The following is a 27620-nucleotide window of genomic DNA, read 5'->3' on the forward strand; positions in this document are numbered from 1 at the left end:
GCTTTTTTATTAAAGAAGCATTTATTAAGGACCTAGGTTTTGTGTGCATCGTCCTAAGGAGGAAAATGTATTTCAAGAGATGAATGAGTGCATCCACTCTTTTAACAGGCCAGCCTATCCAGCCGTGCGTCACTTAATGACGGGGACACGTTCTGAGAAACGTGTCGTTAGGTGATTTTGTCGTCCTGTGAACATCATCGAGTGTACTAAAGGGGAACAAAATTTGCCACCCCAAAATGTGTTTAACATGAGGATTATTTTAAGCTGATTATTTTTAAGAAACAAAAGACAAAGTTTTTGTTAATTCCCCCATTACCGCCTAAAAGAATTCAGATTAAAAAACCTGTCTCAGCTATCACCTTAGCATCTCACGAACTAGGTAGTAGAAAGGGAGGAACCTAGAAAAGCCTGTTTGTTGGGCTCCCTCTGTGTTCTTCTGTTTCTGTGTGGCCAAACACTTGTTTTTCCAAACATTTGCTCCTTTTCACCTCCCTGTGAATTGCCTTCCTTCCCTTTGAAGTCCCTGACTCTCCCCACTCCCAACATCCTCTTTTGTCTTTAACTGAGGGCTTCAGCGATTTTGGCAAGTTACTTGGTTTTCCTGGGTTCCTCTGATGTACACGTTATTAAACTTTTGACTTTCTCCTGTTAATCTGTCTCACGTCAATTTAATTCTTAGACCAGCCAGAAGGACATAGAAGGGTAAAGGAAATTTCTTCCTCTCCTAAAGTACTTACACAAATCTAGATGGTATTAGCCTCCAAAACACCTAGACTATATGGGACTAATCTTATGGGACCCACCATTGTACACACAGCCCGTCACGGAGCAAAACGTTACGTGGCACATGACTGTAATACTGACTCATTTCTGAAGAGAGCAGGAGCATCAAACAGAGGAGGGGCAAGAAGCTGATGGAAACACGAGATCTCAACGGCAAAATTCTTAGAAACTAGGACCAAGAGGGAAGAAATTAAAAGGAATTCAGCTAAGTCTCCAAAGGACTAATATAATGCAGTCAGAAGAAGACTGCTCAGAACTCTGATGGCTCTCACGCCCATGCCTCCCACGATGGGGACAGCTTGAACCAGGCCTGTGTCTTAGAGAAGTCTAGTTGAATGTAAGATTGGAGCAGGGCAGTTGCACAGAGAGGGTACAGAAGGAGTATTTACAAACTATCTTCTCTGACTTTCTCCCCGCTCAGAAAAAAAGAAGATGATCTTTAAATTCAGGTGAGTAAATTTAATATTATTTAAGGAGATACTAACCAAAAATCTATCTTTTCTCATGTTAATTAATTTTAAGATTAAAGGCTTAAAAAATGAGTCAAGGTTATTACATCGGCTATGATGCACTTCCATGCAAGTGTAATCAGTTGACTCTAAGACATCGACAGCTAGCCAAAGCCTCTATAAGCAGAGAATGCCACCAAACTGCCTACATTTCTCAATTATGCCAAGGAAATTTACCTTCTTTACTGTTTACCATTTATAGTCGCAGGACCACAGGCAGCTCTGCATTTGACTATTTTATCGTTATCCCTTTTTAAAAATGCACTTTCTTACGAAGAAGCTTTGTATGCAGAAGATTTCTTACCTCAGTGCTCTCTGTATTCTGGAAAATCACACTGTTGATGTCACATGGCAGGGGAGTCTTCCAACGCCCAGTTTAAGAGATTCCCCCCAGAGAATACTCAGAATTGAAAAGGTTTGTGTGACCCAAACTACAAGTATCTGAAAGTATTTCAGCTTGTTGGGTTTACATTGAAAAGAATAAGATTCTTTCTCTTTTTTTTCCTGGTCAGGCTTTTCAGACATTTCAAATCCTACAACCAAGCTTGAACACATTTTGCCCAAATCTAAATACATTGCACCTATTATTTGGCTTTAGAAAATTTGAAGCTATCAAGCTTCTAAATTTATGATTAGATGGTATTAAATGCCAAGCTATAAGAAATACTTCCCCAAAAGAATACATACCTAGAGGTTTAAAAGTAATTAAATTTAAAACATCTGTTTTAAAGAAAGGATAACTTGGGGAATATTTTTATGTTATCATCTCTAACTTTAGTCCTTTACAACTGTATTATAACTTTATTTAACTTAGTAAAAGCCAAAATTGATGGTTCTTAACATGGTATGTGGAGATTAAAATTAAAGAATACAAAGTACCTAAAAAAAAAGCGCTCAGCTCAATACTGGTTCCTTCAATATTACTGCCAAACTTCTGTGAAAGAAGCCTTGTAATAAAGAAAGACTAAGAGCAACATAGAAGATGATTTTAAAAAAAAAGTTCATTTACCAATTTTAACAATCTAGAAAAAAGAAAGTCTGACTATAATACTTGGTGACATAGACATCATGTTGAAGTAGAAAACACAAGGATAAAAAAAGTAATATCACTGAAAATATTGCACAACTTCAGGTGTTTCCTCCAAATTTACTTTATGTAATTGGGTGGATATAAATTAGAACAAAAACTTAAGCAAGATACATGTAACAATTTAACAGAACCTGATAATCTAATTTCTTTCAATTTTTCTCAAATTCATCTTTGTCTTTCCATCATGGGGCTCATAAGAAATTAACCAACATATGGATACTACAGTCAAATGCTGAATCTTTGAGAAGTACTTATGCCATACTTAAATTCCTCTACAATGCAATTATGAAGAACCTTCAAGATACTTGTGTTCTGTATGTAGAAAAGTGTTAGAGTCAAATATTCAACTCAATATAAAATAATAGGAAACATTTCTGATTTGTTAGGTTGAGATTGCTTCTCCTTTTGCTAATGAATGCTTTCTAGCTGTAATGTCACTGAGCTGAACAATAAGTCGCCTTGGAACACATAAGGAAGATAAACACAGGCTAAACGGAGAAAACACTACAACCAGATCTTTACTAGACCATCTCTACCTCCAACACTTCAAAAGCTTAGAGATTCAGGGTGTTCTTACATCAACTGCAAGAAAAAGAAAAAGGAGAAATTCCTAATTTTTGAGATCACAACTATGAAGTCATGTGGTTATACAAATTCTGCACGTGTGCAAAACATGAGATACATTTATCTTAATTCTCCCTGCTTAGACTTGTCAGTCAGCTAGCAGGACTTTCCATTCCAAGAAGCAGAGACTGAGATGTGTTTTATATAACTTCAATAACCTCAGTACTGTAAGAATGAGAGATGCAGTATCCTTTTGCTATGGTTCAAGACAACAGGGGAGGAGGTCACAGGGAAGAATAAATCAAAATTTTTACAACTGAGAAACCTTTCTCAGTTTCATCATGGTGCCACTTTCATTTTTACATAAGCATGTGGCATAATTCAAGCTCAATAAATCAGAAATCTTAATACTTAAAATTTACCTTGACTTTTAATTATCACCATATTAACAACCAAAATAATTAGATAAAATGTATAGGAAAGGGTAATATTAAACCCCACTTTCCTAGAGTTGGTTTCTTGACACATAAACTCATTTTTTTAATAGAAAAGGGATAGTGCATCTCAGTTTGCTTACAAGCTAGGAGATCACTTTGAATTCTGCATTTCCTAACTGCAAACAGATATAGCACTTATAACAGGTTATAAATAAACTGGTTTTCAAGCATAGAGCCAGCCCCAACGATAATACACTATTTAAAAAGACCTAAGGCAATGAATTCCATTTCCAATGGAAAAAAAGAACTGTGCAAACAAGCTTTAAACTACTTTTTTTTGTGCCAGTGTTATAAAATGTAGCTTTTAATAAAACCTTGACCCAAATGCCAGCAACTTGAGAAAAGAATTTGGGAGGGGGGAAGAAGAAAGTTATTTCATTTAGGAAAAACAACCACTATCTTTTTTCCTAATCTTCAACACACACAATTTAAACATATACAGCTGCTGTAACACTTTACACAATTCCTATGTACTGGAGCAATAACAAGATCTAAATACAATTATATTTTTAAACACTGGGTCAAGGCTTTACATAAAAATACCATCCTACTTTTCCCCCTAAGTTTCTAAAATATCACGTACTTTTCCCCAACATCTGCAGCCATTCAGGAATTTCTAGGAAACTTTTGTGCATGATCTTAATTCCTAATCCCTGGCTCTTTGGGCTCAGTGACAAAAGATCAAAACCACCAAAAACGATGGTTCACTTGAAGTCAGACGAAGAGACCCCGGCTCAGTTAGTCTCGTAGGACGAAAGCAGTGCTGCATCAACGGGCTCCATGCAGGAGGGGCACGTGAAGGACCTCATCAGCCAGTCGTCTATGCAGTCCAGGTGATAGATGTGCATGCACGGCAGAAATCGAATTGGGTCCCCATAAACAAAGTCCATCATACAGATCACGCACCTGTTGAGGGCGAGGGAGAGAAATCAGAAAGCATTTTTAGAGATGTTAATCTGAACAGATGAAAATGGCTTGCCTGTCATCCTTCCACCAAAGCATACAAATTGAACTTTTTCCTAATAATTGTTGATCCATCCACAATCTCTTATTTCAATCCCCTGCGAATTTGCAGAGTTTGAGAGCAACCAACAAAGCAGAGAGAAAAGAACTACGTGGGATCAAGTGCACTGCTAGAACTGTGCTTGTAAAACCGCTACATAATGGAAGACACCTGAAGGAGAAGGTGGCGCTTCAGTGAGGAAAACCATCAGTTAGATCAACTTTGTTTACTTAAACTGAGTTTTTAGTATAAATCCAGGAGTAAGACAGTTTTCATTTTAATAACTATATGTAAAAACAGGACCACTAATTTTAGCCCCCTCACTGGGCTGCTGTAGGCTAAGGGTTCTTTATTAACCCCAGTTTCAAGTTCACTGCACTTTTGTACAGGTTCAAGAAGCAACCCAATTCTGCAGCGTTTCAGAGTCAGTATTCTAGATAGGTTATGATCCCAAATACTAGCACTAAATCGTGCTATGGCTCAAAGAGCCAAACATAAACATAGTAAATCAGATTATGTCTGTGTTAGCAAGACCATTCCCCAACCTAAAAGGAGAACGGCTGTCCTCATCAGGGATTCTCAGACAATAATGGGCTCCGAGGACAAAAACTCCCCAGAAATAAAATTTTATATTCAACTCATCAAGCTTAAAATTATTCCACACGTTAAGAAATGGACAGGTTTTCCTCACATTCCTAAAAATTCTTAGCAAACAATTTTAATGGCTGCATAACCCACCACATATTCTTATACCACAATTAACTATATCTCTATTGTTGTTTTTCAGTAAATTAAAAAAAACTATGGTGAATATCTTTGTGCATAAAGCTCTAGGGATTGAAGTGGGGTACACATTTTGGGATAGATCTCTAGATTTAACTGCCTCCACGGGTTCTTGAAGGTCCTTGACATATTGCTAAACTGTTTTCCCAGCTGACAAGGCCACCAGCAATGTTGTGACTAGTTTGCACTCACACGGGCGAATCATTTTTAACTGACGTCAACCGTCATCTAAACGGACAGGGGTAACATAAAATAGTCAGAATTCATACCATCATTTCTTAGCTATTTTTATATGAAAATTCTTCTTAATTGCCACATTTAAACATTCACTTGCATGAACTGATTATATTAAATATCTGACTTCCAAAATGCAGAAGGGTATTTTTCAAAAGCACATCTATGAAGACAGACCTTTGAAACATGTACAGATTTATTAAAACTTACTCTCGGATCTTTTTTTCTGATCCATCTCTTCCAGGGTCATAAACTCCTTTAGGCAGATGCTGTATAAGGCCTATTCTTTGAGCTATCCTAATTTGTTCCTCTTCAGTCAGCTGAGTTGCTAGGCGAGTCTGGCTAGGCGTTGGATGATAGACTGGAACTGGAACTTGTTCCTAAATTTTAAAAAAAGGAGAAAAGGATTATTTTTAAAAATCTGTTTTCTAGGGTAATGTTTTCCTTTAATTTCTTCTTTTTTTTGGCTGGGGTTGGGGAGGAGGGGGCTCAGGAGAGAGGCAGGCTGGGCTAGTGTGCAGCAGGATGAGCTTCTATTTTACCCTGCCTTAACTTGAGCACGTGACCTACTTTTAAAGGATATAAACACAAATTTCACTGAAAAACTGGTATGGAATGTTATTTGAAGTATTTCCACATGAAGATCACATAACCCATATATTTATTCATTCCTGATACACAAATAGATAAATCAATATAATTAATTAATTAACCAAATCGACTATATTCAATATTCTATAGGCCACAGTGGCGTTTTATGGCCTCAGTATACCATTATTTACATTAGAACTGGCCATTAGAGACTCTTCTTAATTGCAGACTCATTTTTTTCTTTTCATATAGAAAACAACCTTAAAATTAATTTATTATTTTTTGCAAAGTGGAAATTAGTGCAATAAATTTTGTTAAAATTCCTTTTAGGCTTTTGGATACATACTTGGATATGACAACTGAGTGAGCCAAATGAGGCCACCCTTCCTCCCAAATGGAATACATAAGTTTTCAGGGATGTAAATTAATTATAGCCAAATATCTACTTATAACATTTACTTATATAAAATATATTAATTTAGACATATTGCTTTCTTTCAACTCACATTTATGAAATAATCTTCACACTCTTTGTACAATCTTTCAACAGATACTTGTTGAGTATCTATTACGTGCCAGGTGATGGGAAGTTGAGAGTAAACAAAATAAAGTTCCTAGAGTGATGGGGGATGCCACTTTAGATAGGATGTTCAGGGAAAAACCTTTCTGATGAGACACTTTAAGAAGACACCTCAATGAAGTATGAGGAAGACAGTGTGTTTCTGACCTAATGATTTCATTGTGGCTAGAACCATTTTTGAGCCACATAATATGGTTTTCCAGAGAACATCTCTACTGAATAAACTGACTGAGACACAACACTTTGAATCCATGTATGAAGCTTTCATGGGAAATTCTACATCAAATCACAATTACTTATTTACATTACATTAGGAAATGTTATTTCCATTCATTCTGTAGGTTCACTCATGATCTCCACAATTTAAGCGCTTGTTTACAATGACAGGCAACATTTGCAATTGTGAGATTATGCTTCCAGGAATAATTGCTAAATTTGAGTTAAGCTTTAAAAAAAAAATTCTGTGAGATGACCTCCATAATCATCCAGAACTAGCATCAACTGAGGCTGTTTTGAGCTAATGGCTTTCTGTAGTTCAAAATAAAATAACTGAGAAAGTACTCATAATGAGAGACTATCAAAGCTCAAGAATAAATATCCTTTTCAAAGAGAAATTTTAGAAGAAAGTCTCACACATATAAATTACGGTCAAAAACTGAAATATTTAATTCAAGAAGAAAGAAATTACCACAATGTCTCCTAAGGATGCCGTCGTGTCCTTTTAAATTAGCCTATTCTTATAAACCCCTTATCTGACAGTAGTCACCGAGTTTCTTGTCAAAGGCAGTTCCACCTAAGACTTTAAATATTCCTTTTCTCTGAGATTCAGAACAAATGTATAATTACAGATCTCAAAACCCAGTAAATCCTTTATCAAATAATTAAGAGTATATTCTCTGGGACAAGTAAAATGCCAGTAGTTCAAAGTTTCATGTTTTATGAATTTCCACATAAAATCATTATGGTTACTTTAAGTACTTTCATAGTTCTGTCTTAACATTTAGGAAACAATAACCAAGCATATGAATGCTTATCAGAACTATATTCTTCATCCAAATATTTATTTACTGCATGTTACACACAAAGCGCCGACCCTGGTGGTCTAGTGGTTAAGATTCAGCACTCTCACTGTTGTGGTCTGGGTTCGTTTCCTGGTCAGAGAACCATACCATTTGTCTGTTGCTGCTGTTGCTGTGATGCTGAAAGCCATGCCACCAGTATTTCAAATACCAGCAGGGTCACCCATGCTGGACAGGTTTCAGCAGAGCTTCCAGACTAAAACAGACTAGGAAGAAGAACCTGGTCCCACCCACTTCCAAAAATATTGGCCATAAAAACCCCATGAAGAGCAGCATAGCATTGTCTGATACAGAGCTAGAAGGTGAGAGGATGGCACAAAAAGACCAGGCAGGGTTCTGTTCAGCTGTACACAGGGGAGCTAGGAGTCAGAATTGACTCGATGACACTAGCAACAAACAAGCGAAGAAGACATCGTATTACTAAGTGCAGCTCTTGGATCCAGATAACTGTGATCTTAAGCTACTTCTCTGCCACTTAGAGTGACCATGTTTAAGCTATTTAACCTATCTGGCTTAGATCCTACCTTATAGCGTTGCTATAAGGAAGGCTTAAATGAGGAAGCTAGTGAGCCCTGGAATGGCAGGAGCTCAATAAATGGTAGCTATTGTAACTATTAATGTTGCTTTCAAAGAGCTGTATGTATTGCGGCCAAACTAGCTCTTTCCTATAAGTTCCATGCTTTTCCATCTTACTGCCCTTGCTCTTGCTATTCTACCTTTCCATGCAGGTCTATTGGTCCAGATTCTACCTTGTCCAGCAAGTTGTTGACATGAACGAAGCCTTAGCCAATCCTTCTCCCTGCCATCCAATATTGACAGACTCTGCCTCTAGCCTCTGCTTCATTATATAGGTGTTGTCTACCTATAAGCGAATTAGGAAGATTATACAGAATACAGAGAAACTTCAGTTATCAAGTGCAGTCATCAAGTGAGAATTCTTGATGCCAATTCTTCTAGCTTTCACAGAGGAAGGTAAGCGCCAAACTGAGTGCACTTCTCTAGTACAGCTTGAAAACTTTCTTCCAGCCCTGTATACCTACAGCACTATGACTATAGGCCTTTGTTTGTTTTGCTAAGGAAGATTCGCCCAGAGCTAACATCTGTGCCAATCTTCCTCTGTTTTATATGTGGGTTGCTGTCACAGCATGGCTGCCAATGAATAGTGTAGGTCTGCACCCAGGAACCAAACCCGGGCCACAGAAGTGGAGCACGCTGAACTTAACCAACTAGGCCACAGGGCCAGCCCCTATAAGTTATTTATTTATTTTTTTTTTGCTTTATAATGTTATTTTTTAAATAAACATTTCCTTTTAAATGAGCTTTATACATACACAAAATTTTTCAGTTTGTAGCTCAAACTCAGAAAATCTTTTATATGCAACATGTATATTAAAGATCTATTTTACGCACTAGAAAAGTAACTGTTGAACAGGCTTTATAGTGCATATAAAAGTTACATGACCCTTTAGTTATTAATGATCATAAATATGGCTGTTGCATCGCTGGTTTAGCTATTCACCTCTTCAAGGTTTTATAGCTATTAGGCAAATTATCAATGCAGAAAAGTTTCATGGTTCAGACACACACATAAAAGCTCATTAAGTAAATGTTAGCTACTATTGTTACAACTCTACTATATGACTATAGAACAGTATTCCAAAGTTTACTTTAAGAAGTGGGTTCAATTTACAATTTTATATGTCAATTCAACCTCAATAAAGCTGAAATTGAAATAAATAAAATTTAATCAAAAAAGAAGAAAAGGATAGGGGACCGGGCCCGTGGCCGAGTGGTTAAGTTCGTGCACTCCACTGCAGCAGCCCAGGGTTTCACCAGTTTGAATCCTGGGCGTGGACATGGCACCGCTCATCAAGCCATGCTGAGGCGGCATCCCACATGTTACAACTAGAAGGACCCATAACTAAGAATATACAACTATGTACCAGGGGGCTTTGGGGAGAAAAAGGAAAAAAAAAAAAAAAAGAAGAAAAGCATAACCAAAACTTTAAAAAAAAGGAATCTTAGAATTCATCTAAGACCACCTCTCCCATTTTATAGGTCCAAGCTTGCCTACAGTCACATCATAATTAGTGACAATGTTGGAATTAGAATTCTGATCTCCCCCCCTTTTTTTTTTTGAGGAAGATTAGCCCTGAGCTAACTGCTGCCAATCCTCCTCTTTTTGCTGAGGAAGGCTGGCCCTGAGCTAAGATCCGTGCCCATCTTCCTCTACTTTATATGTGGGATGCCTACCACAGCATGGCTTACCAAGCAGTGCCATATCCACACCTGGGATCTGAATTGGTGAACCCTGGGCTGCCGAAGCGTAACGTGCGCACTTAACTGCTGCGCCACCGGGCTGGCCCCTGCTCTCCTTTTTAAGCCAGTAATTTCCACTACATCCTGCTTGGCTGCTGGAAAGCAAGGAGATTCTGTAAGTTAAATGCTTTGGATTTTGTCTATTTACATTACTTTGAAGAACAGTACACTGAAATGACATTTTAAGAAAGCCAACAAAATAAGGCATTTCTTTTTTTTTTTTTTTTTTTTTTAAGATTTTATTTTTTTCCTTTTTTTTCCCAAAGCCCCCTGGTACATAGTTGCATATTCTTCGTTGTGGGTCCTTCCAGTTGCAGCATGTGGGACACTGCCTCAGCGTGGCTTGAGGAGCAGTGCCATGTCCATGCCCGGGATTTGAACCAATGAAACACTGGGCCGCCTGCAGCGGAGCGCGCGAACCCAACCACTCGGCCATGGGGCCAGCCCCAAATAAGGCATTTCTAATAAATGGTTCTATGAAGGTTTTTCACCTGTGATAGAAGTTCTCTAATTTCAATAACTTCTAGAATTTAAAGATTTCAAAGAACATCAAATCCATCTTTTAATTGCCCCTGTAAAACAGATTCTATTACTGACAGAAAAATAAACTCAAAGTCTACTCATACCTTCTCTGTGTGTCCTTTGACTGGAACTCCTGCGAGCTCCTTCAGGTCATTCTGACTGTCAAGCTGGGAGAAGGTCAAATTCCGGTGATACCTATGCTCAGAAAGTTGTTTTAAAACAGCAGAGGACAGTTTCTCCTCTTGCTCACTTCAGGATTTCTGTTATCTGGTGTCACTTTCTTAAACTACCTGGCCTAAAAAGGTAACAGAGCCTACTAATCCAATGGGTTTCTTAAGCAATGAAATGATTTTGTTCACAGGAATCTTATTTGTAATCATAATATTTGAAACTAAGCTACTCCGGTGGGATGGGGCAGGGATGGAATGTGACCAGGGAGGGATGAGGATCACCATTACCACCTCCACCTGGAGTACCTCTGCAGAAGCCTAGGAATCATGGAACACAGTTTTGAAAACACTGCTTTTTAAAAAAATGGGATTTTTCAATCTGAAAATTAAATCATAAGATTTGGGTCTCTGCTATTTTATGGTGACTTCAGCCAAGCCTCTTTTTTTTTTTTTTTTGAGGAAAATTAGCCCTGAGCTAACTGCTGCCAATCCTCCTCTTTTTGCTGAGGAAGAGTGGCCCTGAGCTAACATCCGTGCTCATCTTCTTCTACTTTATATGTGGGACCCCTGCCACAGGATGGCTTGCCAAGTGGTGCCATGTCTGCACCTGGGATCTGAACCCGTGAACCCCGGGCCGCCAAGAATTGGAACCGCTGTGCCACCGGGCTGGCCCCAAGCCAAGTCTCTTAATATCTCTGAATAAAGGAGATAACAGCACACCTTTGCAGGGTGATGATACAATCGTAAGACAACATCAAAGAACTTTGTAAATGCCAATGTTTGTAAGTTATTCTAACCTTTTGTTTTCTCTCCATCATCAAATGACTCTGGTTTGCAGACTTGTAAGCTAACTGCTATTGTCCCTGGCTTTGGTCCTGGCTTTCTGGATTGTCCCTGAATACAAGAAACTCTTGGGCCTCTGTTATGACCCCTGCCAGCTCTGAGTTTTCAACCCCTACCATTCCATTTCCAGTCTAGATCACCTTCCTGATTCTCAGTCCCAGTCCAGCTGACCAGTCTTAATGAGCTGCCATCCACACTAAGATATGATGTATATGAAGTCACACTGGAACAAGTAGTATAAGACTCTGGGTAATAAGTGACTCCAAAATCCTTGAACATACCTACTACAAACAAAAAGAACTAAACTGTCGTAGAAATAACAATCTCTAAGCATGTGCTTTTTAAGAGGCTAGACTTCTTCGGTCTTGTGGTTCACATATGTGTACAGAAAGTAGAAAAGGAAAGCTCTACTTTACGAAGAAACATATTAATAGATATTAAAATAAAAACCCTATTTTTTAATAATTTACATTATGTATATATTTTCTTCTTTGGTGTTTTTTGTGAAACTAAAGGAGTCCTCTAAGTAGCGTCTAGATATTTAAAATGATTCAACGTTCTAACTTCAGTTTACATGCAACTTTTCAGAAAGCCACAGAGGGAAGGAAATGACTAAGAACTCCTGATATTTTAAAGATGGACGTGGCCTCCCCCTTCTTACCACACAAACCTAATTTTAATTTCTATCACACTTGTTAAAAATGGACTGATGTACGGTATGAGTTATTAATTGTTTAGTAACTAGAGATCCACTGGTATTTTCTGGGTGGCAAAATGGAATCTTGTTTCTAATGTCAGCTGAAGGGCACTGAATGGAAGATTAGACAGGGATATAAAACAGCAATTTTAAAAGGTTCAGATTCTGAGACAGTTCTTACCATTCTCTAACTGAAGGCTCGCTGGGCCTAAATTCTTTGTGTAAACAGTATGATTTACGCTGAACACCGGCTTTGCCTCTGGGAGTCTGGAATTCTGGTATGTGCTAGGCAATGGGTGCCTACTCAGTACCGTGGGCTTCCCTGGTAGACAACCCTTCCACATGTCAGCACAATTCCACACGGGAAGAATTAAGCACATTCTGTGTGACTCCACTGGGAGGGGACTCTTGGAAGCTTGTGCCTATCTTCTGTGACCCTATGCAGCTTTTCCCTTCGCTGATTTTGATTTGTATTCTTTTGCTGTAATAAATCATAGCTGTGATTACAACTAGATGCTAAGTCCTGTGTGTCATCCTATGGAATCGATGAACATTCTAGATAATGTTCAGACTGACGGATAGCACCTGCGTTGACTCCTTTGTTTTCAAATAGTTTATGTGGCAATGTTCATTAGAAATGCTCCTTTGAGAAAAGGGTGTGTTTTGACAATGGTGGGTATACAGTACTTGTGTTTTATTCCTTTTCTCAAAGTAAATTTAAAAAGACCCTGTAGGAACTATTATTTTGAACATTTATTATTTAGCAGAGAGAAAAACATTTTTTTTTAAGATTTTTATTTTTTTCTTTTTCTCCCCAAAGCCCCCCAGTACATAGTTGTACATTCTTCGTTGTGGGTCCTTCTAGTTGTGGCATGTGGGACGCTGCCTCAGCATGGTTTGATGAGCAGTGCCATGTCGCCGCCCAGGATTCAAACCAACGAAACACTGGGCCGCCTGCAGTGGAGGGTGCGAACTTAACCACTCGGCCACGGGGCCAGCCCCAGAGAAAAACATTTTTGAGATAGACATGTTGTTATCAGCTGAACTGTGTCCCTCCATATTCCTATGGCGAAGTCCTAACCCCAGTACCTCCAAATGTGACTGCATTTAGAATCATAAATGTGACTAGCTTTGCTCTCCCTGGCCTCCTCTCCTGCCCTATTCGCTTCACCTAATAACCATATCTATGTTGACAGCTACAATTACCACCTAGATATAAATTACCCCCAAATTTATATTCCAGTCTAGATCTCCCTTTTATTTATTATTATTTTTTGTGTGAGGAAGACTGGCCCTGAGCTAACATCTGTTGCCAATCCTCCTCTTTTGGCTTGAGGAAGATTGTCACCAAGCTAACTTCTGTGCCAATCTTCCTCTATTTTGTACGCAGGACGCTGCCACAGCATGGCTTGACTGAGTGGTGCTAGGTCCACGCCTGGGACCCAAAGCTGCAAACCCCGGGCTGCCAAAGCGGAGTGCACCACCTTAACCACGACACCACCAGGCCAGCCCCAGATCTCCCTTTGAAACTCCAGGCTCTACCTGACAGTTCCAATTTGATGTTCCAAAAGTACCTCAAATTCAACATGTCCAGAAATGAACTCCCCTCTAAAATCTGGTCCTCTTTTAGGTTTCCATATCTCAGTGAATGACATAAGCATCTTTCTAGTTCTCCAAGACAGAGACATTGTTGGCACTTCCCTCTCCCTTACTCTCCCATATTCAATACTTCACCAAGTTCCAGCGAATTTATTTTCTATTGAAATACTGACAGAATCTGTTCATTTCTTTCCATGTCTATTTCCAATATGCCAGTCTAAGCTCCCACTTCTTCCCTGGTGTACAATATTAGCTAGCAAAATCCCAATTTGTCCCCTACACAGAAGTCAGAAGAATTCTTTCAAAACAAATCCAATCCTATGCCCTTCTCGCACACACCTAAAAGTCCTTCAGTAGCTTCCCACTGCTTTTAGGATGGAGGCCAAAGTTCTCAACAAGACCCCCAAAGCCTTGCATAGTGTGGTAACCTCCCGCCCTCCCTCATCTTACTACTCGCTCACTGCTGTCCAGCCCCACTGGCCTTCTTTCAGATCCTTCAAAAAACCATGCGTTCTCCTATACGAAGTCTTGGCACCTGCTATACTCGCTGCACGAAACACTCTCCTCCATCACTGCTCTGCTGAAATACCTCCTTTTCTTCCCTCAGGGCTCAGTTCAACTTCTACTTTCTCAGAAACCTTCCCTAACTAACCATTCTCCTCTATTATAGGCTCTTACAACACCAAGTAAGTTTCCTTCACAGCATCTGTCATAGCTGTAATTTTATGTTCAGTTATAATTTGAATGTTTGTCTTCCCTACAAGACTGCAAGATTCATGATAAGAATTATGTCTGTTTTTGCTCCTCACTGAATGGATAGATGAATAAATGGTCTGCTAAAAATATAAATAGCTAAAAATAGCTAAAATAAAAATATAATATAAAGATAGCTAAAAATAGTCACCCATTAACTTATTCCAGTGTTTCTTTTCATTTCAGTGTTTCTTTCAATTTCCTGGAACCCCCAGCCAATTGTTAAATACTTAATAAAGTTAGTCTACACGCCACAACATTGGGATTATAGAGCTGTTTTTGTTTTGCTAAGTATATTCTTTAAGAACGATTGATAATAATTGTATCTACCTCCACCGCTGCCCCCCAAATGTGAACCCTAAATAAGATTTTGAAGACCTATGGAAACTGATATTTACAAATTAATCATTCCCAATGTACAAGGGCACTTAATATAGAAAGGAATACCATGAATCAGTTTGTGAAAATCTAAATCACTAATGTATTAAATTGCTAATTATTATAAATGATGGCACCTTCAAGGGTGGTTCAATTGGCTGCCCTCACCTCTATGTCTATGAATATAATTCATGAGGTATTTTGTGCTTGAGCTAAAAAGGTGTGTGATTATTTGCACAATTATTGGATTAATGTTATTTCCTCACCAGTAGACTATAAACTTGACAAGGGCAGGGACTGTGTCTGTTTTGCTTACCAATGTAAACTCCTTACTCAGCACAGTGTCTGGCAGGTAGTAGGAACTCAATAAACATTACTGGATGACTCAGTAATTTAAATCAAAGCACTTATGTTCTTGTAATCCATATCAGATATTCATATCAGGATTCTGTAACCATGTTATGAAAAAATTGCTAATGATTTGGATTAAGCCACAATTAAAACCAAAAAGGAAAACTCAATATAAATTACAACCAACATTCTTTCTCCAAGTGACAATACCTGGTTTGTTGCCTTTCAAATTTCTACCTATCTATCCCACAAAAACTTCCATACGTCCAAAACCAAACTAATTATCTCTACTTCCACAATCTTTCTCAAACTCAGAATTTTCTATGCACACTATCTAGATTAACGATAGAGAAGTAAGTGGAAAGAACATAGACATTTCATGGAATTTCAGCTCTGAGACCTCAGATGTTCAACCACAGGCAAGTTACTTAATACCTCTAAGCCTAAGGTTCCTCATCAGAAAAATGAATAGAATACCTACCTTAAAAGAGCGTTGTAAGGAATAACTAAGAAAATATAAGTAAAGTACCTACCAAGACAGGGGCTCAATATCTGCGCCTTCCTATAATGACATTACTAGTCATCCAAGGTAGACATCTTGTTCTTCCTGATTCCGCTGACTTTCTCCCTTCCTTTTACCCCATCATCTACTTAAATGTCTTATAATCTTATCTAACTACCATTTCCTCAATGTTGATAGGAGATACACATGTACTTGCCCTGTGAGTTTAAATTTTGAGAAAGGGGGAATTCACAATAAGAAAAGCAAATATATCTCAAACAAATTTAAACAATTTTTTTCTCCTTAATGCTTTAATTCTCCACATAAGTCTTCACACAAAACAGCAACAATCACTCGAGAATCCAAGGAAAAGCATTTATTTGCCTTAAAGGAATAATTTAAAATTAAAATGTGTGTTAGGAAAAGAAACGCAGCATCACGGAAGGGGGTGGAATAGCAAAGGAACAAGGGATTAGGAAATATGCTGAGGCAGAGCAAGGGGAAAAGACAGGGTCAGTCACACAAAAAAGCAAGGTCTGACCTTCTGATGAGAAAAACCTCTGAAGCATTCCAGTTGTTTGTTAATACATAATGAAGCATTTATAAAATGATGAATGTTGTGAAAAATATAATAGGCCCCAATCTTAGGGAGTTTACAAGCCAAGAAAGACAGAAACAGATCAAAGAGTAAACATGTCTATCTGAAAGGCACTGCATTAAAAGTTGGACCCAATTTAGGGAATATGATACAATTTCAGAAACTAAAACAATGCAGTGGGGAAGTGCCTAAATAATGTGCTGAGGCTGGAAATAGTACAAGTCTGGTTTGTGGTGAAGGAAAAATAAAGTCACTGCTAAAGAATGCAGCTTGTCACCAAAAGCTGTATCCTTTCCTCCAGTAGGAACTAAGAGTCAGCTCTTCTGATTTTCTCCTTACAGCCTTACAAGCTGCTGCCGGCACCACCCCCTCCCCAGCTGCAGTCTCCTACTGGGAATGTTTTCTCCGAATTTTGCCAGACTGAAACTGAAGGCCATAAAATGGAGGATTTGGAATCGATGGTTTCAATGCATATTCTAACTCTGATGTTCAATGAATCTTGACCAAAAAACCCAACCCAAACAAACGAAAAACCCAAAGATTAGCATTAATGCAGTTCCTGAAGCATAAAGAATAACAATTATAGAGGGGAAAAAAGTCAGCATCCCATCTTTGATACTGACAAGTGATATGATGTTATGTTTAATGAGAAAGTAACAGAAACCAGAGTGATCTGCATGGAAAAAGAGCACAACTTCTAGGGAGGTGGCTTGGCATTTGTTTGCTTGTTTTTTAAAGAAATGAAAAACTTGGCTCCTTTCATTCATTATTGACTGAGCATTTATTATTACAGGGTTGTATGTTGTTGCTGTTAGTGCCGTCCAGTTGAATCTGACTAGACCTGTGTACAGCAGAGCGGAACCCTGCCCAGTCCTTTTGTTCCTTCCTCTCACCTTCCGGCACTATATCAGACAATGCTATGCTGCTATTCACAGGATTTTCATGGCCAATTTTTCGGAAGTGTGTGACTAGGAAGGACCTGGTCCTGTCTAGTCTGGAAGCTCTGCTGAAACCTCTCCACCATGGGTGACCCTGCTGGTATTTGAAATACTGGTGGCATAGCTTTCAGCATCACAGCAACACACACCTGTCACTGATAGAGAGTGGTGTGGGTCCCTGACCAGGAAATGACCCAGGCCACTGCAGGTGAGAGCACTGAATGTTAACCACTAGACCACCAGGGCTGGCTAGAGGGTTATATACGGTATCCTAACTAGGGGAGGGTTGTCAGGCATTATCACCACAGGCACTCAGCATTAGCAAACCATTAGATAAGCTTCTTCATCCACCTACAGCTCAAGACAACTGAAATCAAGGTCACATTTTGAGCCCAGGCATCAATTTTTTCAACACCCAACCACATTTCAGATGCCGTTTTAGGCAAAGGAGATATAGTGGTGAACAAGACAGATAACGTAAGGTCTCTGTCCCATGAAGCCTAATTCCCTTATAGTAGGGGAATACAGAGAGTAAACAAGAAAAGATAACCACCTCACCCACAGCTCCTACTATTCCTAAATTGCCCAGGACCTGGCAACTTTGACAGGCATGCATTCCAGTGGAGCGATAGGCTAGCCAACATTTGATGACTTGCACCTCCACACTGCTGAAGAGAGGCTGAACCAATCAGAGTCTTTCTTAGAATTAGAACAGGAAAGCTGAATCAATTGACCTGAAAGGTCATCGAGCAGCAAATAAGAGGCATGTGTAAATTGAGCTTATGAGGAAACCGGTAGTATTAAAGACAGATTACAAATGCTGAAGGAAGCAGTCATTACAAGAGTCCACAAATGAAAAACTCTGAAGGCCCTGGGTAAAAGAAATGGGAGAGAGTGGCTGCCTTGGTTCCCTGACAGCTTTCTGATTCTAATCCATGTGTATCATTAAAATAAAGCATTGGAGCCGGCCCTGTGGCCAAGTGGTTAAGTTCACGTGCTCTGCCACAGCGGCCCAGGGTTTTGCTGGTTCAGATCCTGGGCGTGGGCTTGGCACCACTCATCAGGCCACGTTGAGGCGGCATCCCACGTGCCACAACTACAAGGACCCACAACTAAAATATACAGCTATGTACTGGGGGGATTTGGGGAGAAAAAGCAGAAAGGAAAAAAAAAGGAAGATTAGCAACAGTTAGGTGCCAATAAAAATAAATAAAATAAAATAAAGCATCTTTCTTCTGAGTTAATTTTGTCTAAACCCAGAGTCTCCTAAACACCACCACCATTTTCTTTCCTAAATTAGACCTAAATTAGATTACTGTTTCCTTCTCACCAAGCAAACTGGTTTCCAGAAGGGAAATGGCACCCACTTACTGACAAACAATTGCTTACCAGTGGGGCAGATCTCCAGTGTTGTTGTAGGATAAGAGAGAGGCCTCTGACTTAGTGCACGAGTTGTTGGAAACACTTCTTTGCTATAGCCAAAAAATACTAGAATTTTTCTCATTTAAGCATTCTATATTTGAATTTTACGAGCTCAAAGAATAAGAATACACATTTCAAAAACTGTTTTTTATCCTTATACATATACACAGAATATACAGAATATATGTAGCCTTTAAGGAGTTAAAGGATGAAAGTTTTAAAAAAACATATTAATTCCAAAAGGAATATGTCTGTTGCAGCCAAGGATTGGCTTTGGAGCTCAGGAAGTCTGGTATTGCATTTACTGCACTAAGTTCTCTAACAGACACTCTCCCCCCTCTTTTTTTAAAGTTATTTTTTGAAGGACCAGGGCTAACGTCACCAATAAAAATTAATCTCCTCCAAAGACTGGTGAACTTCAGTTCTAAGAATGTTGCAAAAATAACTCTTTAGGAGAAGGTATATTGGCTTCTAACAGTTTTTAAGGCTAAATGGAAAACCAACAGTTTTTAAGGCTAAATTGACGTAACATATCAGTTAAAACATACATTCTGATTTCAAAAAGCATTGAAAAGTTTAAAAAATACATTGTAGCATTGAGGAAATATGATATCACTATAAGGTAAAAGGCCTACATTTATTATTATTATTGTTTTAACTTTTTTTTTTTTAAGTTTGGCACCTGAGCTAATATCTGTTGCTAGTTGTATATTCTAGTTGTAGGTCCTTCTGGCTCTGCTATGTGGGATGCTGCCTAAGCATGGCCTGATGAGCAGTGCTAGGTCCGCGCCCAGGGTCTGAACCAGTGAAACCCTGGGCCACCAAGCAGGCAACTGAACTTAACCACTCGGCCACAGGGCTGGCCCCAGGCCTACATTTAATATAACACCTTTAGTGAGATATAATTCACACAATATAATTAACCCATTTAAAGTATACAATTCAATGGTTTTTAGTATGTTCAGAGAGTTATGCAACGATCATTACAATTTTAGAACATTTTCATTATCCTCCGCCACAAAAACCCATACCCATTAGTAGTCATTTCCCCCATTTCTCCCCCAAATTCCCCAGCCCTAGACAACCATTAATCTGCTTTCTGTCTCTATAGATTTGCCTATTCTGGACACTTCATATAAATGGAATCAAACTAATGTGGTCTTCGGAAGTCTAAAACATGTTTTCAAAGTTCACCCAGGTTGTAGCACATATCAGAACCTCATTCCTTTTTATTGCTGAATAATACTGCATTGTATGTATATACCACATTTGTTTAGCCATCCATCAGCTGATGGACATTTGGGTTGTTTCCACTTTGGGGATGTTATGAATATACTGCTATGAGCATTTGTGCACAAGATTGTGTGGATGTATGTTTTCATTTCTCTAGGATATACACCTAGGAGCAGAATTGCTAGCTCATATGATAGCTCTATGTTCAGTCCTTTGAGGAACTGCCAAACTGGTTTCCAAAGCACTTGTACCATTTTACATTCCCACTAGTAGTATACGAGGGGTTCCTTCCCATTTCTCCACATCATTGCCAAATCTTATTTTCTGTCTTTTTTATTATAGACACCCTGGTGATTTTGATTTGCAATGTTGTTAAGCATTTTCCATGTGCTGATCAGCCATTTGTATATCTTCTTTGGAGAATTGTCTGCTTAGATCCTTTACCCTTTTTAAAATTAGGTTCTGTCTTTATTGAGTTATAAGAGTTCTTTATATATCCTGGACATCGGTCCCTTATCAGATAAATGATTTGTAAATATTTTCTTGCATTCTATGGGTTGTCTTTTTCTTTTTTTTAAAGATTTTATTTTTCCTTTTTCTCCCAAAGCCCTTGGTACAAAGTTGTATATTTTTAGTTGTGGGTCCTTCTAGTTGTGGCATGTGGGATGCCGCCTCAGCATGGCTTGATGAGCAGTGCCATGTCCGCACCCAGGATTTGAACTGGTGAAACCCTGGGCCACCAAAGTGGAGCATTCAAACTTAACCACTCAGCCACAGGGCTGGCCCCTGGCTTGTCTTTTTCTTTTCCTATTGGTGTCCTTGGAAGCACAAGTTTTTAATTCTGAGGACGTCCACCTTATTTTTTTTTTTTTTTGTAAGATTGGCACCTGATTTAACAACTGTTGCCAATCCTTTTTGTTTCCTCTGCTTTATCTCCCCAAATCCCCCCAGTACATAGTTGTGTATCTTAGTTGCAGGTCCTTCTAGTTGTGGCACGTGGGATGCCGCCTCAACGCGGTTTGATGAGCAGTGCCATGTCCGTGTCCAGGACTCGAACCAGCGAAATCCTGGGCCACTGCAGCGGAGCGCGAACTTCACCACTTGGCCACGTGGCCAGCCCCTCCACCTTATTTTTTTTGTCATTTGTGTGTATATGTATCATATCTAGGAATGCTTTACCTAATCCAAGGTCATGAAGACTTAACTCCTATATTTTCTAAGAGTTTTACAGTTTTTGCTCTTATATTTAGGTATATGAACCATTGAGCTAATTTTTGTATATAGTGTAAGAAAGGGGTCCAAATTTATTCTTTGTATGTGGATATGCAGGTGTGCCAGCACCATTTCTTGAAAACTGTTTTGAAAAGGCCTACATTTTAATGTGATATTTTTCCTAGAAGCTTAGTGAAATATTTTGGGGTGAGGGTGAAAGGAATAAGGATCTTACAACACTGCTTATCTGAAGCAACCAGGATCTCTTGAGGAGGCCTAAAATTACTCTGACCAAGCAGGTTTGCGAGATCCTCTGTCAGATCAGCGGTGGCAGCTTCTATATAGGTGGTTCCTATTTTCAAACGCACTATTCATTCAATGCCACATCCCCAATACTTGCTTTCTAATTGTTTATGTTGTTTCATGCAACATACCCTAACAGACGAAACAAGAAAAATTACACTTGTTTTATGATGGTCCTCTTTAAGACACAGATACTGAGAATGCCCTGGGTCTCAACGTTGAGCTGTACTAAATGAAAGGTGAGATGCTGATATTTGTCTACTAGACTACTCAGATTGTGCCAAATGTCAGCACCTACAAGTCTGGAAGTGGAAAACTAGGTTTAGTCTTTAGATCCTTCCTCAAGCTCAATTGCAGGTCAGGTCATCAGGAAACTGTTTTAACTAGTAAGAGAAATGGAGACTAGCATAACATGGAATACAGAGGACTTAAATCCTCTTGGCAATGCACCTCAAAAAAAAAAAAGCTTCCTAACTTGACTTCAGTAGTACAAATGTAAATAAAACAAAACTTAAGATTACTGGAGAGTTATTATCCTTGGAACCCAAATGTAAAGTTGTTCTAAGCAAGGCTATCTACCCACCAGCCAGGTATTTATAAGTTATTTTCAAATTGAAACTGTCAGCACACTACTTTTTCATAAAATGCTCCCTGGCACAATTTCTAGATAAGAAGTACATCTCATCATCTCCTCTACCACCACCAGGAATCAAGAAATTTACCTTGGAATATAAAGAAATAACCTAAATATACAGGAGAATAATACAGACTTAATGGAATTTTTTTTTCTGCTTTTTTCTCCCCAAATACCCCCAGCACATAGTTGTGTATTTTTTTTTAGTTGTGGGTCCTTCTAGTTGTGGCATGTTGGATGCCACCTCAGCGTGGCCTGATGAGCAGTGCCATGTCCGCACCCAGGATCTGAACCAGTGAAACCCTGGGCCGCCGAGGTGGAGAGCATGAACTCAACCACTCGGCCACCGGGCCGGCCCCAAGACTTAATGTAATATTTAATGGCTTTTAAAACTTAGAGCTCTAAAAAACTGCAGCAACATGAGAAAACGCTTATAAAATGACATTAAAAATTAAAAGGATGCAAAAATACTATATAGAGTAGTTTATTACACATACATTTAAAAATATTTACATTTGGAAAAAATCATAAGGAAATATACATTGAAATGTTAACTATGGTTGTATCAGAGTACTGAAAATGTGAGTTATAATATTTATTTCTAGGTAATTATATTTAATTTGCAATTTATTATAAAAAAGGAAAGAAAACTTTATAAAGTTGGTGTCACTAAGTCAACAGCTAATTTTAAAAGTTATTGTTAGAAAATCCAATATATAAGCTGAACAGAAAATGAAAGCAAAATAGAGACAAGTCACAATGCATATTTAATTCTGCTAAAAATATGACTTTTACAGCTGAATCTAACTGCACTTTTTTTAAATTGAGGTGAAATTCACATAACATAAAATTAACCAATTCAAAGAGAACAATTCAGTGGCCTTTAGTATATTCACCATGTTGTGCAACCACTACCTCTATCTACTTCCAAAACCCTTTCATCACTCCAAAATAAAACTCTGTCTCCATTAGGTAGTTACCACCCATTACCCCTTTTCCCCAGCTTCTGGCCACCACCTGTTTCTATGGACTTACCTATCCTGGATATTTCATATAAATGGAATCATATACTACACGACCTTTTGTGTCTGGCTTCTTTCACTTAGCATAATATATTTGAGGTTCATCTGCATTGTAGTATGTGTTAACTTTATTTTTAAGATATGAATAGTGAATCAGTAAAATATATATATATGCTTTTAGTCTAATATTCTTTTGAGAGTCCCTTGCCTGTAGCATTAGCTAAGCAATATTTGGTTTCAACAATGCAGCTTGGAATACAAAGGTATACAAATCAGTGGAAATTAATTTTGTTTTTAATACTTACAAGTTTAAACTAAAGAAAAAGGATAGATTGTTAATGAATTCCAAAACATCTTTTTCCCATTTAGAATTATATACTATTCCCAGTTTAGAATTATATAATGAAATCCAATGACAGAACACGCTATGTACCATAAGTCAAGAAAATTCGGCTCAGTCTGGGGTTACAAAGTAGCTGTGTGACCTTGTCACATCCACTCAAACTTCCAAGAATAGAGGAAAACAAATGTTCTTAAATATTTGGCCTTTATATTAAATAGAAGCTCCTGAGGAATCACTGAAGAGGAATCAAAGAAGCTGTATTTTAACAGGTTACCTGGCAGTGGTACACAAGACAGACTGAAGAAGGCAACGAAAGAAGGTAGGAACGGAAGTTTGAGATGACAGACCAGAGTTTGTTAATGTGAGGTCCAGGGCTTAAGAAAGCACAGTCACACATCCTATTATGACGGGAAACGTTCAGAGAAATGTGTCATTAGTTTATTTCTTCGCTGTGCGATCATAGAGCATACTTACACAAACCTAGATGGGACAGCCTATTACACACCTAGGTTACAGGGCACTAATTTTATGGGACCACTGTCGTACATGCGGTCCATCACTGACTAAAACGTCGTTATGTGGCACATGACTATACATAAATTCCTTAAAATTGCATGCAAAATTCTGTGCATCTTTCTAGGAAGAGGACTTATGGTTTATGGTTTTCAGCTTCTCAAGAGTTATTAAACAAAGAAAGGGTTAAGAAACACCTATGTGAACTTAGATGGTTGCCATAGAAACAGAAAAACCACTGGAAGGAATATAAGGAAAAAATCTAAACAAGGGGATAAGAGAAGTCTTGATTTTGATACTTGAACTTCCAGTCCCTCAAAAAGCCCTCTCAAACAACTCTAACCAAAAGTTAGCTCTCCCACCTCAAGCCTCCTCTAGCCTCCTTGTCATGCCTATGACTTTTTAGTGTTTCATGTGTGTGCATATCTTATACTTGGCCCCTGGTACCTAACAGTGCAAGAGACATCACAGGTCCACTAAAGTTGTTGAAAAAATTATAACCACTTAAAGGTGGCTTAAATCATTCTGCAAACAAATTTATAACTTAGGCTTAATCAATTTTTCTATTTTAGATTAAAATTACAGGTTCTATAATTGACAATGGTAGAAAACTGAAATTCTTTGGAAATTACGCAGAAATGTCTTCTTACAGAGTTTCTGAACCCAAAACACATTCTTTCTCCTAAAGAAGGCTCCTTGACCTCCAGATGGGCTAGATCCATTTAGACTCGAATGGAGGGTCCCAGTTTGAGGCTACCAAAAGTAGTCCTAATTCTTCTTTAATAAAATGTGACTACTGAAAGTGACTACTGACTGACAAAACATGGTTTCAGGAATTTTCCCGGCTGTTAGCTCCAGCTTTGGTCCAGGGACTCCTTACCTCCATCTAGTTTACCAACCTGGCCAGACTTCCCTAGGTAAAGTATAATTTCTGCTCATTTGACTATGTAAGTATCCACATATCAACTCTTTAACCTAAATATTCAATTTCCATCTGCTGGCCCCAAAATGGACCATCAAGGTCCCTGCATCCACATCACTGAACTCCTTAAATTCTAGAGGCAAACATACAGCCCTGCCAGCATGTATAATATCTCCAATTAGTTTTTCCATCTTGTTAAAATAGAGGCACTCTCAAAAGAATGGTAATAACCTAAATGCTCAAATAGGGAACTGGGTAAATAAATAATGGTACATACAATGAATACTATGCAGCTCTAGAGAAGAATGAAACTTTTTATGTACTGATAGGGAAATAGCTTCAAGATATAGTAAGTGAAAAAAAAGCAAGGTCTAGAATTGTGTATAGTGGGCTATTTTTAGGTAAAGGGCTGGGGGAGAACTATTTGTATTTGCTCACGTGTATAAAATCACTTGAAGAATCCAAAAAAACCTTAACATTAGTTGCCTATGGGATGTGGAACTGAGTGGCTGGAGAACAGAAGTAAGATGTTTCATCTGTACCCTTGTAGAGTTTGACCACACAAATGTATTACTTAATAATTATTAAAAAATAATTTTAAAGATTTTATTTCCCTTTATGTAGGCCAATCCTACCACCACTGTTTGGATTCCATCTGTTTCCACCTTGTCAGCATCCTTACACTGTAGATTTTTGCTGCTCTCCCTATTCAACCTCTTCTTTTCACTGGATCCTTCTCATCAGCTTATAAAAATGATCAAGTCTTTCTCATTAAAACAAATTAACCCACCTTCCATTCCTTGTCCTTTTATCGCGCTATTCCTATACCCCTTCACAGCCAATCTTCTCCCAAAAGAATCTCTTCTGGATGTTTCTATCCTAATCTCCTGGATACATTCTTTCCATTCAATCCATTACTAAATTCTGCTGTTTTCCCCTCTTAATTATCAACAGAATTCATAACTCAATCTCTATTGCCAATGCCCTATAAAAATATCTGCTAATGCAGTGGCTTCCTAACTAGTTTTCCCATATCCACTACCCCTTCTAATTTGTCCTCAGAGATTTTTTAAATAAAAATCTAATTTACATAATCTCCCCCCCTCCACCCCACTTAAAATCTTTTAGTGGCTAGCCTTCCACTGCTCTAGGATAAAGTCCAAAATCCTGAAGAAAGATAGTAAATGTAAATGACCTGGCACAAGCATCTTAGGGACTATTCCCATCGTATAAACACGTACCCACTTTTCTAAAATGCTCTTTTTAAGACAGGCAAGTTTGGATTCCTAAGACATCTTGTTTGAGATACCAGACATGCAAAATATTTTAAATGTATTTCACAATCTTATCTTTTTGGCTCTATATCTTGGAATGTTTTCTAAACTGCAGGTCACGACCTATTGGGGGTTGTGAAATTGGTCAAAACTAGGACTTTTTAGAAATGAAATCGAACATACAGAATATACAGTAAGAGTCAACACTCTTATATGAATATCGTTTCCGTTTTTATAAACTGAAGCATGGTGTAGAATTTTTTAGTATGAGTTGCCAAAAAGTGTTTGAAAGCCCATAGTCCTAGCACTTTTTTTGAGATTATGATGCTGCCGTTCTTGTGACACAAAAGTTTTTCATCTAGGACTAACAAATTATACTTCAAGTTCATTTTCTCAATGGATTTTAGAATTTCAGCCATTTTAAAATGGCCCCGTTTCATGCTACCTCATCTTAAACAAGGTCTGACAATTTATCTAACAGTGTTGCAATGGCAAAATTTAACTGAATTCCTATACCACACAGCCATCAGAACTCTGTGGCACAAACCACAAAGGCTTTGTGGTTTTCACAGCAGTGATATGAGCTCATGTCCTGCAACTCAGAGACTGCCTTTGAGACATTCTTAACCTTCTCTGTGGCATGGAAACCTTTGGCAATCTGACCACGGACCCCGAGCTGGCAATGGACCCCTTCTTGGATAGTGTTTTTAAATGAAGACATAAGATTACCAAGGAAATCAGTTATATTGAAATGCAGTTCTATCCCTGACCCTATAGGGATTTGTATACCTAAAGGTAAATATTCAACAGTCTAAAGATTACAGTGAGCTTAGGAACTTAGATCTTAGAAGGAGTCCTAGCTAATTAAAGCATGTATTAAAGGATAAATAAAAAGTATTTTGAGAAAAAAAATCTAGGGACAACATAAAATTCTAGATAATGAAACACAGTAGGGGGAAGAGAGGATGTGCATGTGAAAAACGAAACACTGATAAGGCTTGACTCCAGTACTAAAGAAGGTTCCCTCCCTTTCTCTACTTTTTTTACTCTCATATGCATGTGGACTTCCTGCTAAAATTGACTTTATTTACTTAAGCAAATTTGTGCCAGGGAAATTTTTCAAATAAATTTAAACTTAAGAAAAAATACAAGGTGCCCATGTATCCAAATCCTCAAATAGTTTATTCAGAAAGAAAAATGCTGCTTTACTCATAGGTAGTGCCTTTGGGCTCTCTCTATTGGCAGCTGCTTCCTTAGGAAATATTATGACAAAATTGATTATCTGGTTTTCCAATATGCAGAATATTAGAAGAGGAGTTACTGCAAGGGCAGATGCATTAACAGCAGATGAAGACCATC

The 27620-nt window shown here is 38.3% G+C and overlaps 1 protein-coding gene across 1 annotated transcript in view; it reads right to left on the minus strand.

Annotated features, from left to right (window-relative positions):
- Positions 1-2425: 2425 nt before the first annotated feature.
- The window catches only part of RNF11 (ring finger protein 11), a 39231-nt gene continuing 14036 nt past the window's right edge, over positions 2426-27620 (minus strand). Inside the window, exons 2-3 of the mRNA XM_070609686.1 lie at positions 5674-5843; positions 2426-4349 (exon numbers count right to left, since the gene is read on the minus strand). Of these exons, the coding sequence (XP_070465787.1) occupies positions 4178-4349; positions 5674-5843 (342 nt within the window). The 3' untranslated portion in view covers positions 2426-4177. The remainder of the gene's footprint in view (positions 4350-5673; positions 5844-27620) is intronic.

This window comes from Equus przewalskii, chromosome 2 (genome assembly GCF_037783145.1).
Source record: "Equus przewalskii isolate Varuska chromosome 2, EquPr2, whole genome shotgun sequence".
In the NCBI taxonomy this organism is placed as follows: domain Eukaryota; kingdom Metazoa; phylum Chordata; class Mammalia; order Perissodactyla; family Equidae; genus Equus; species Equus przewalskii.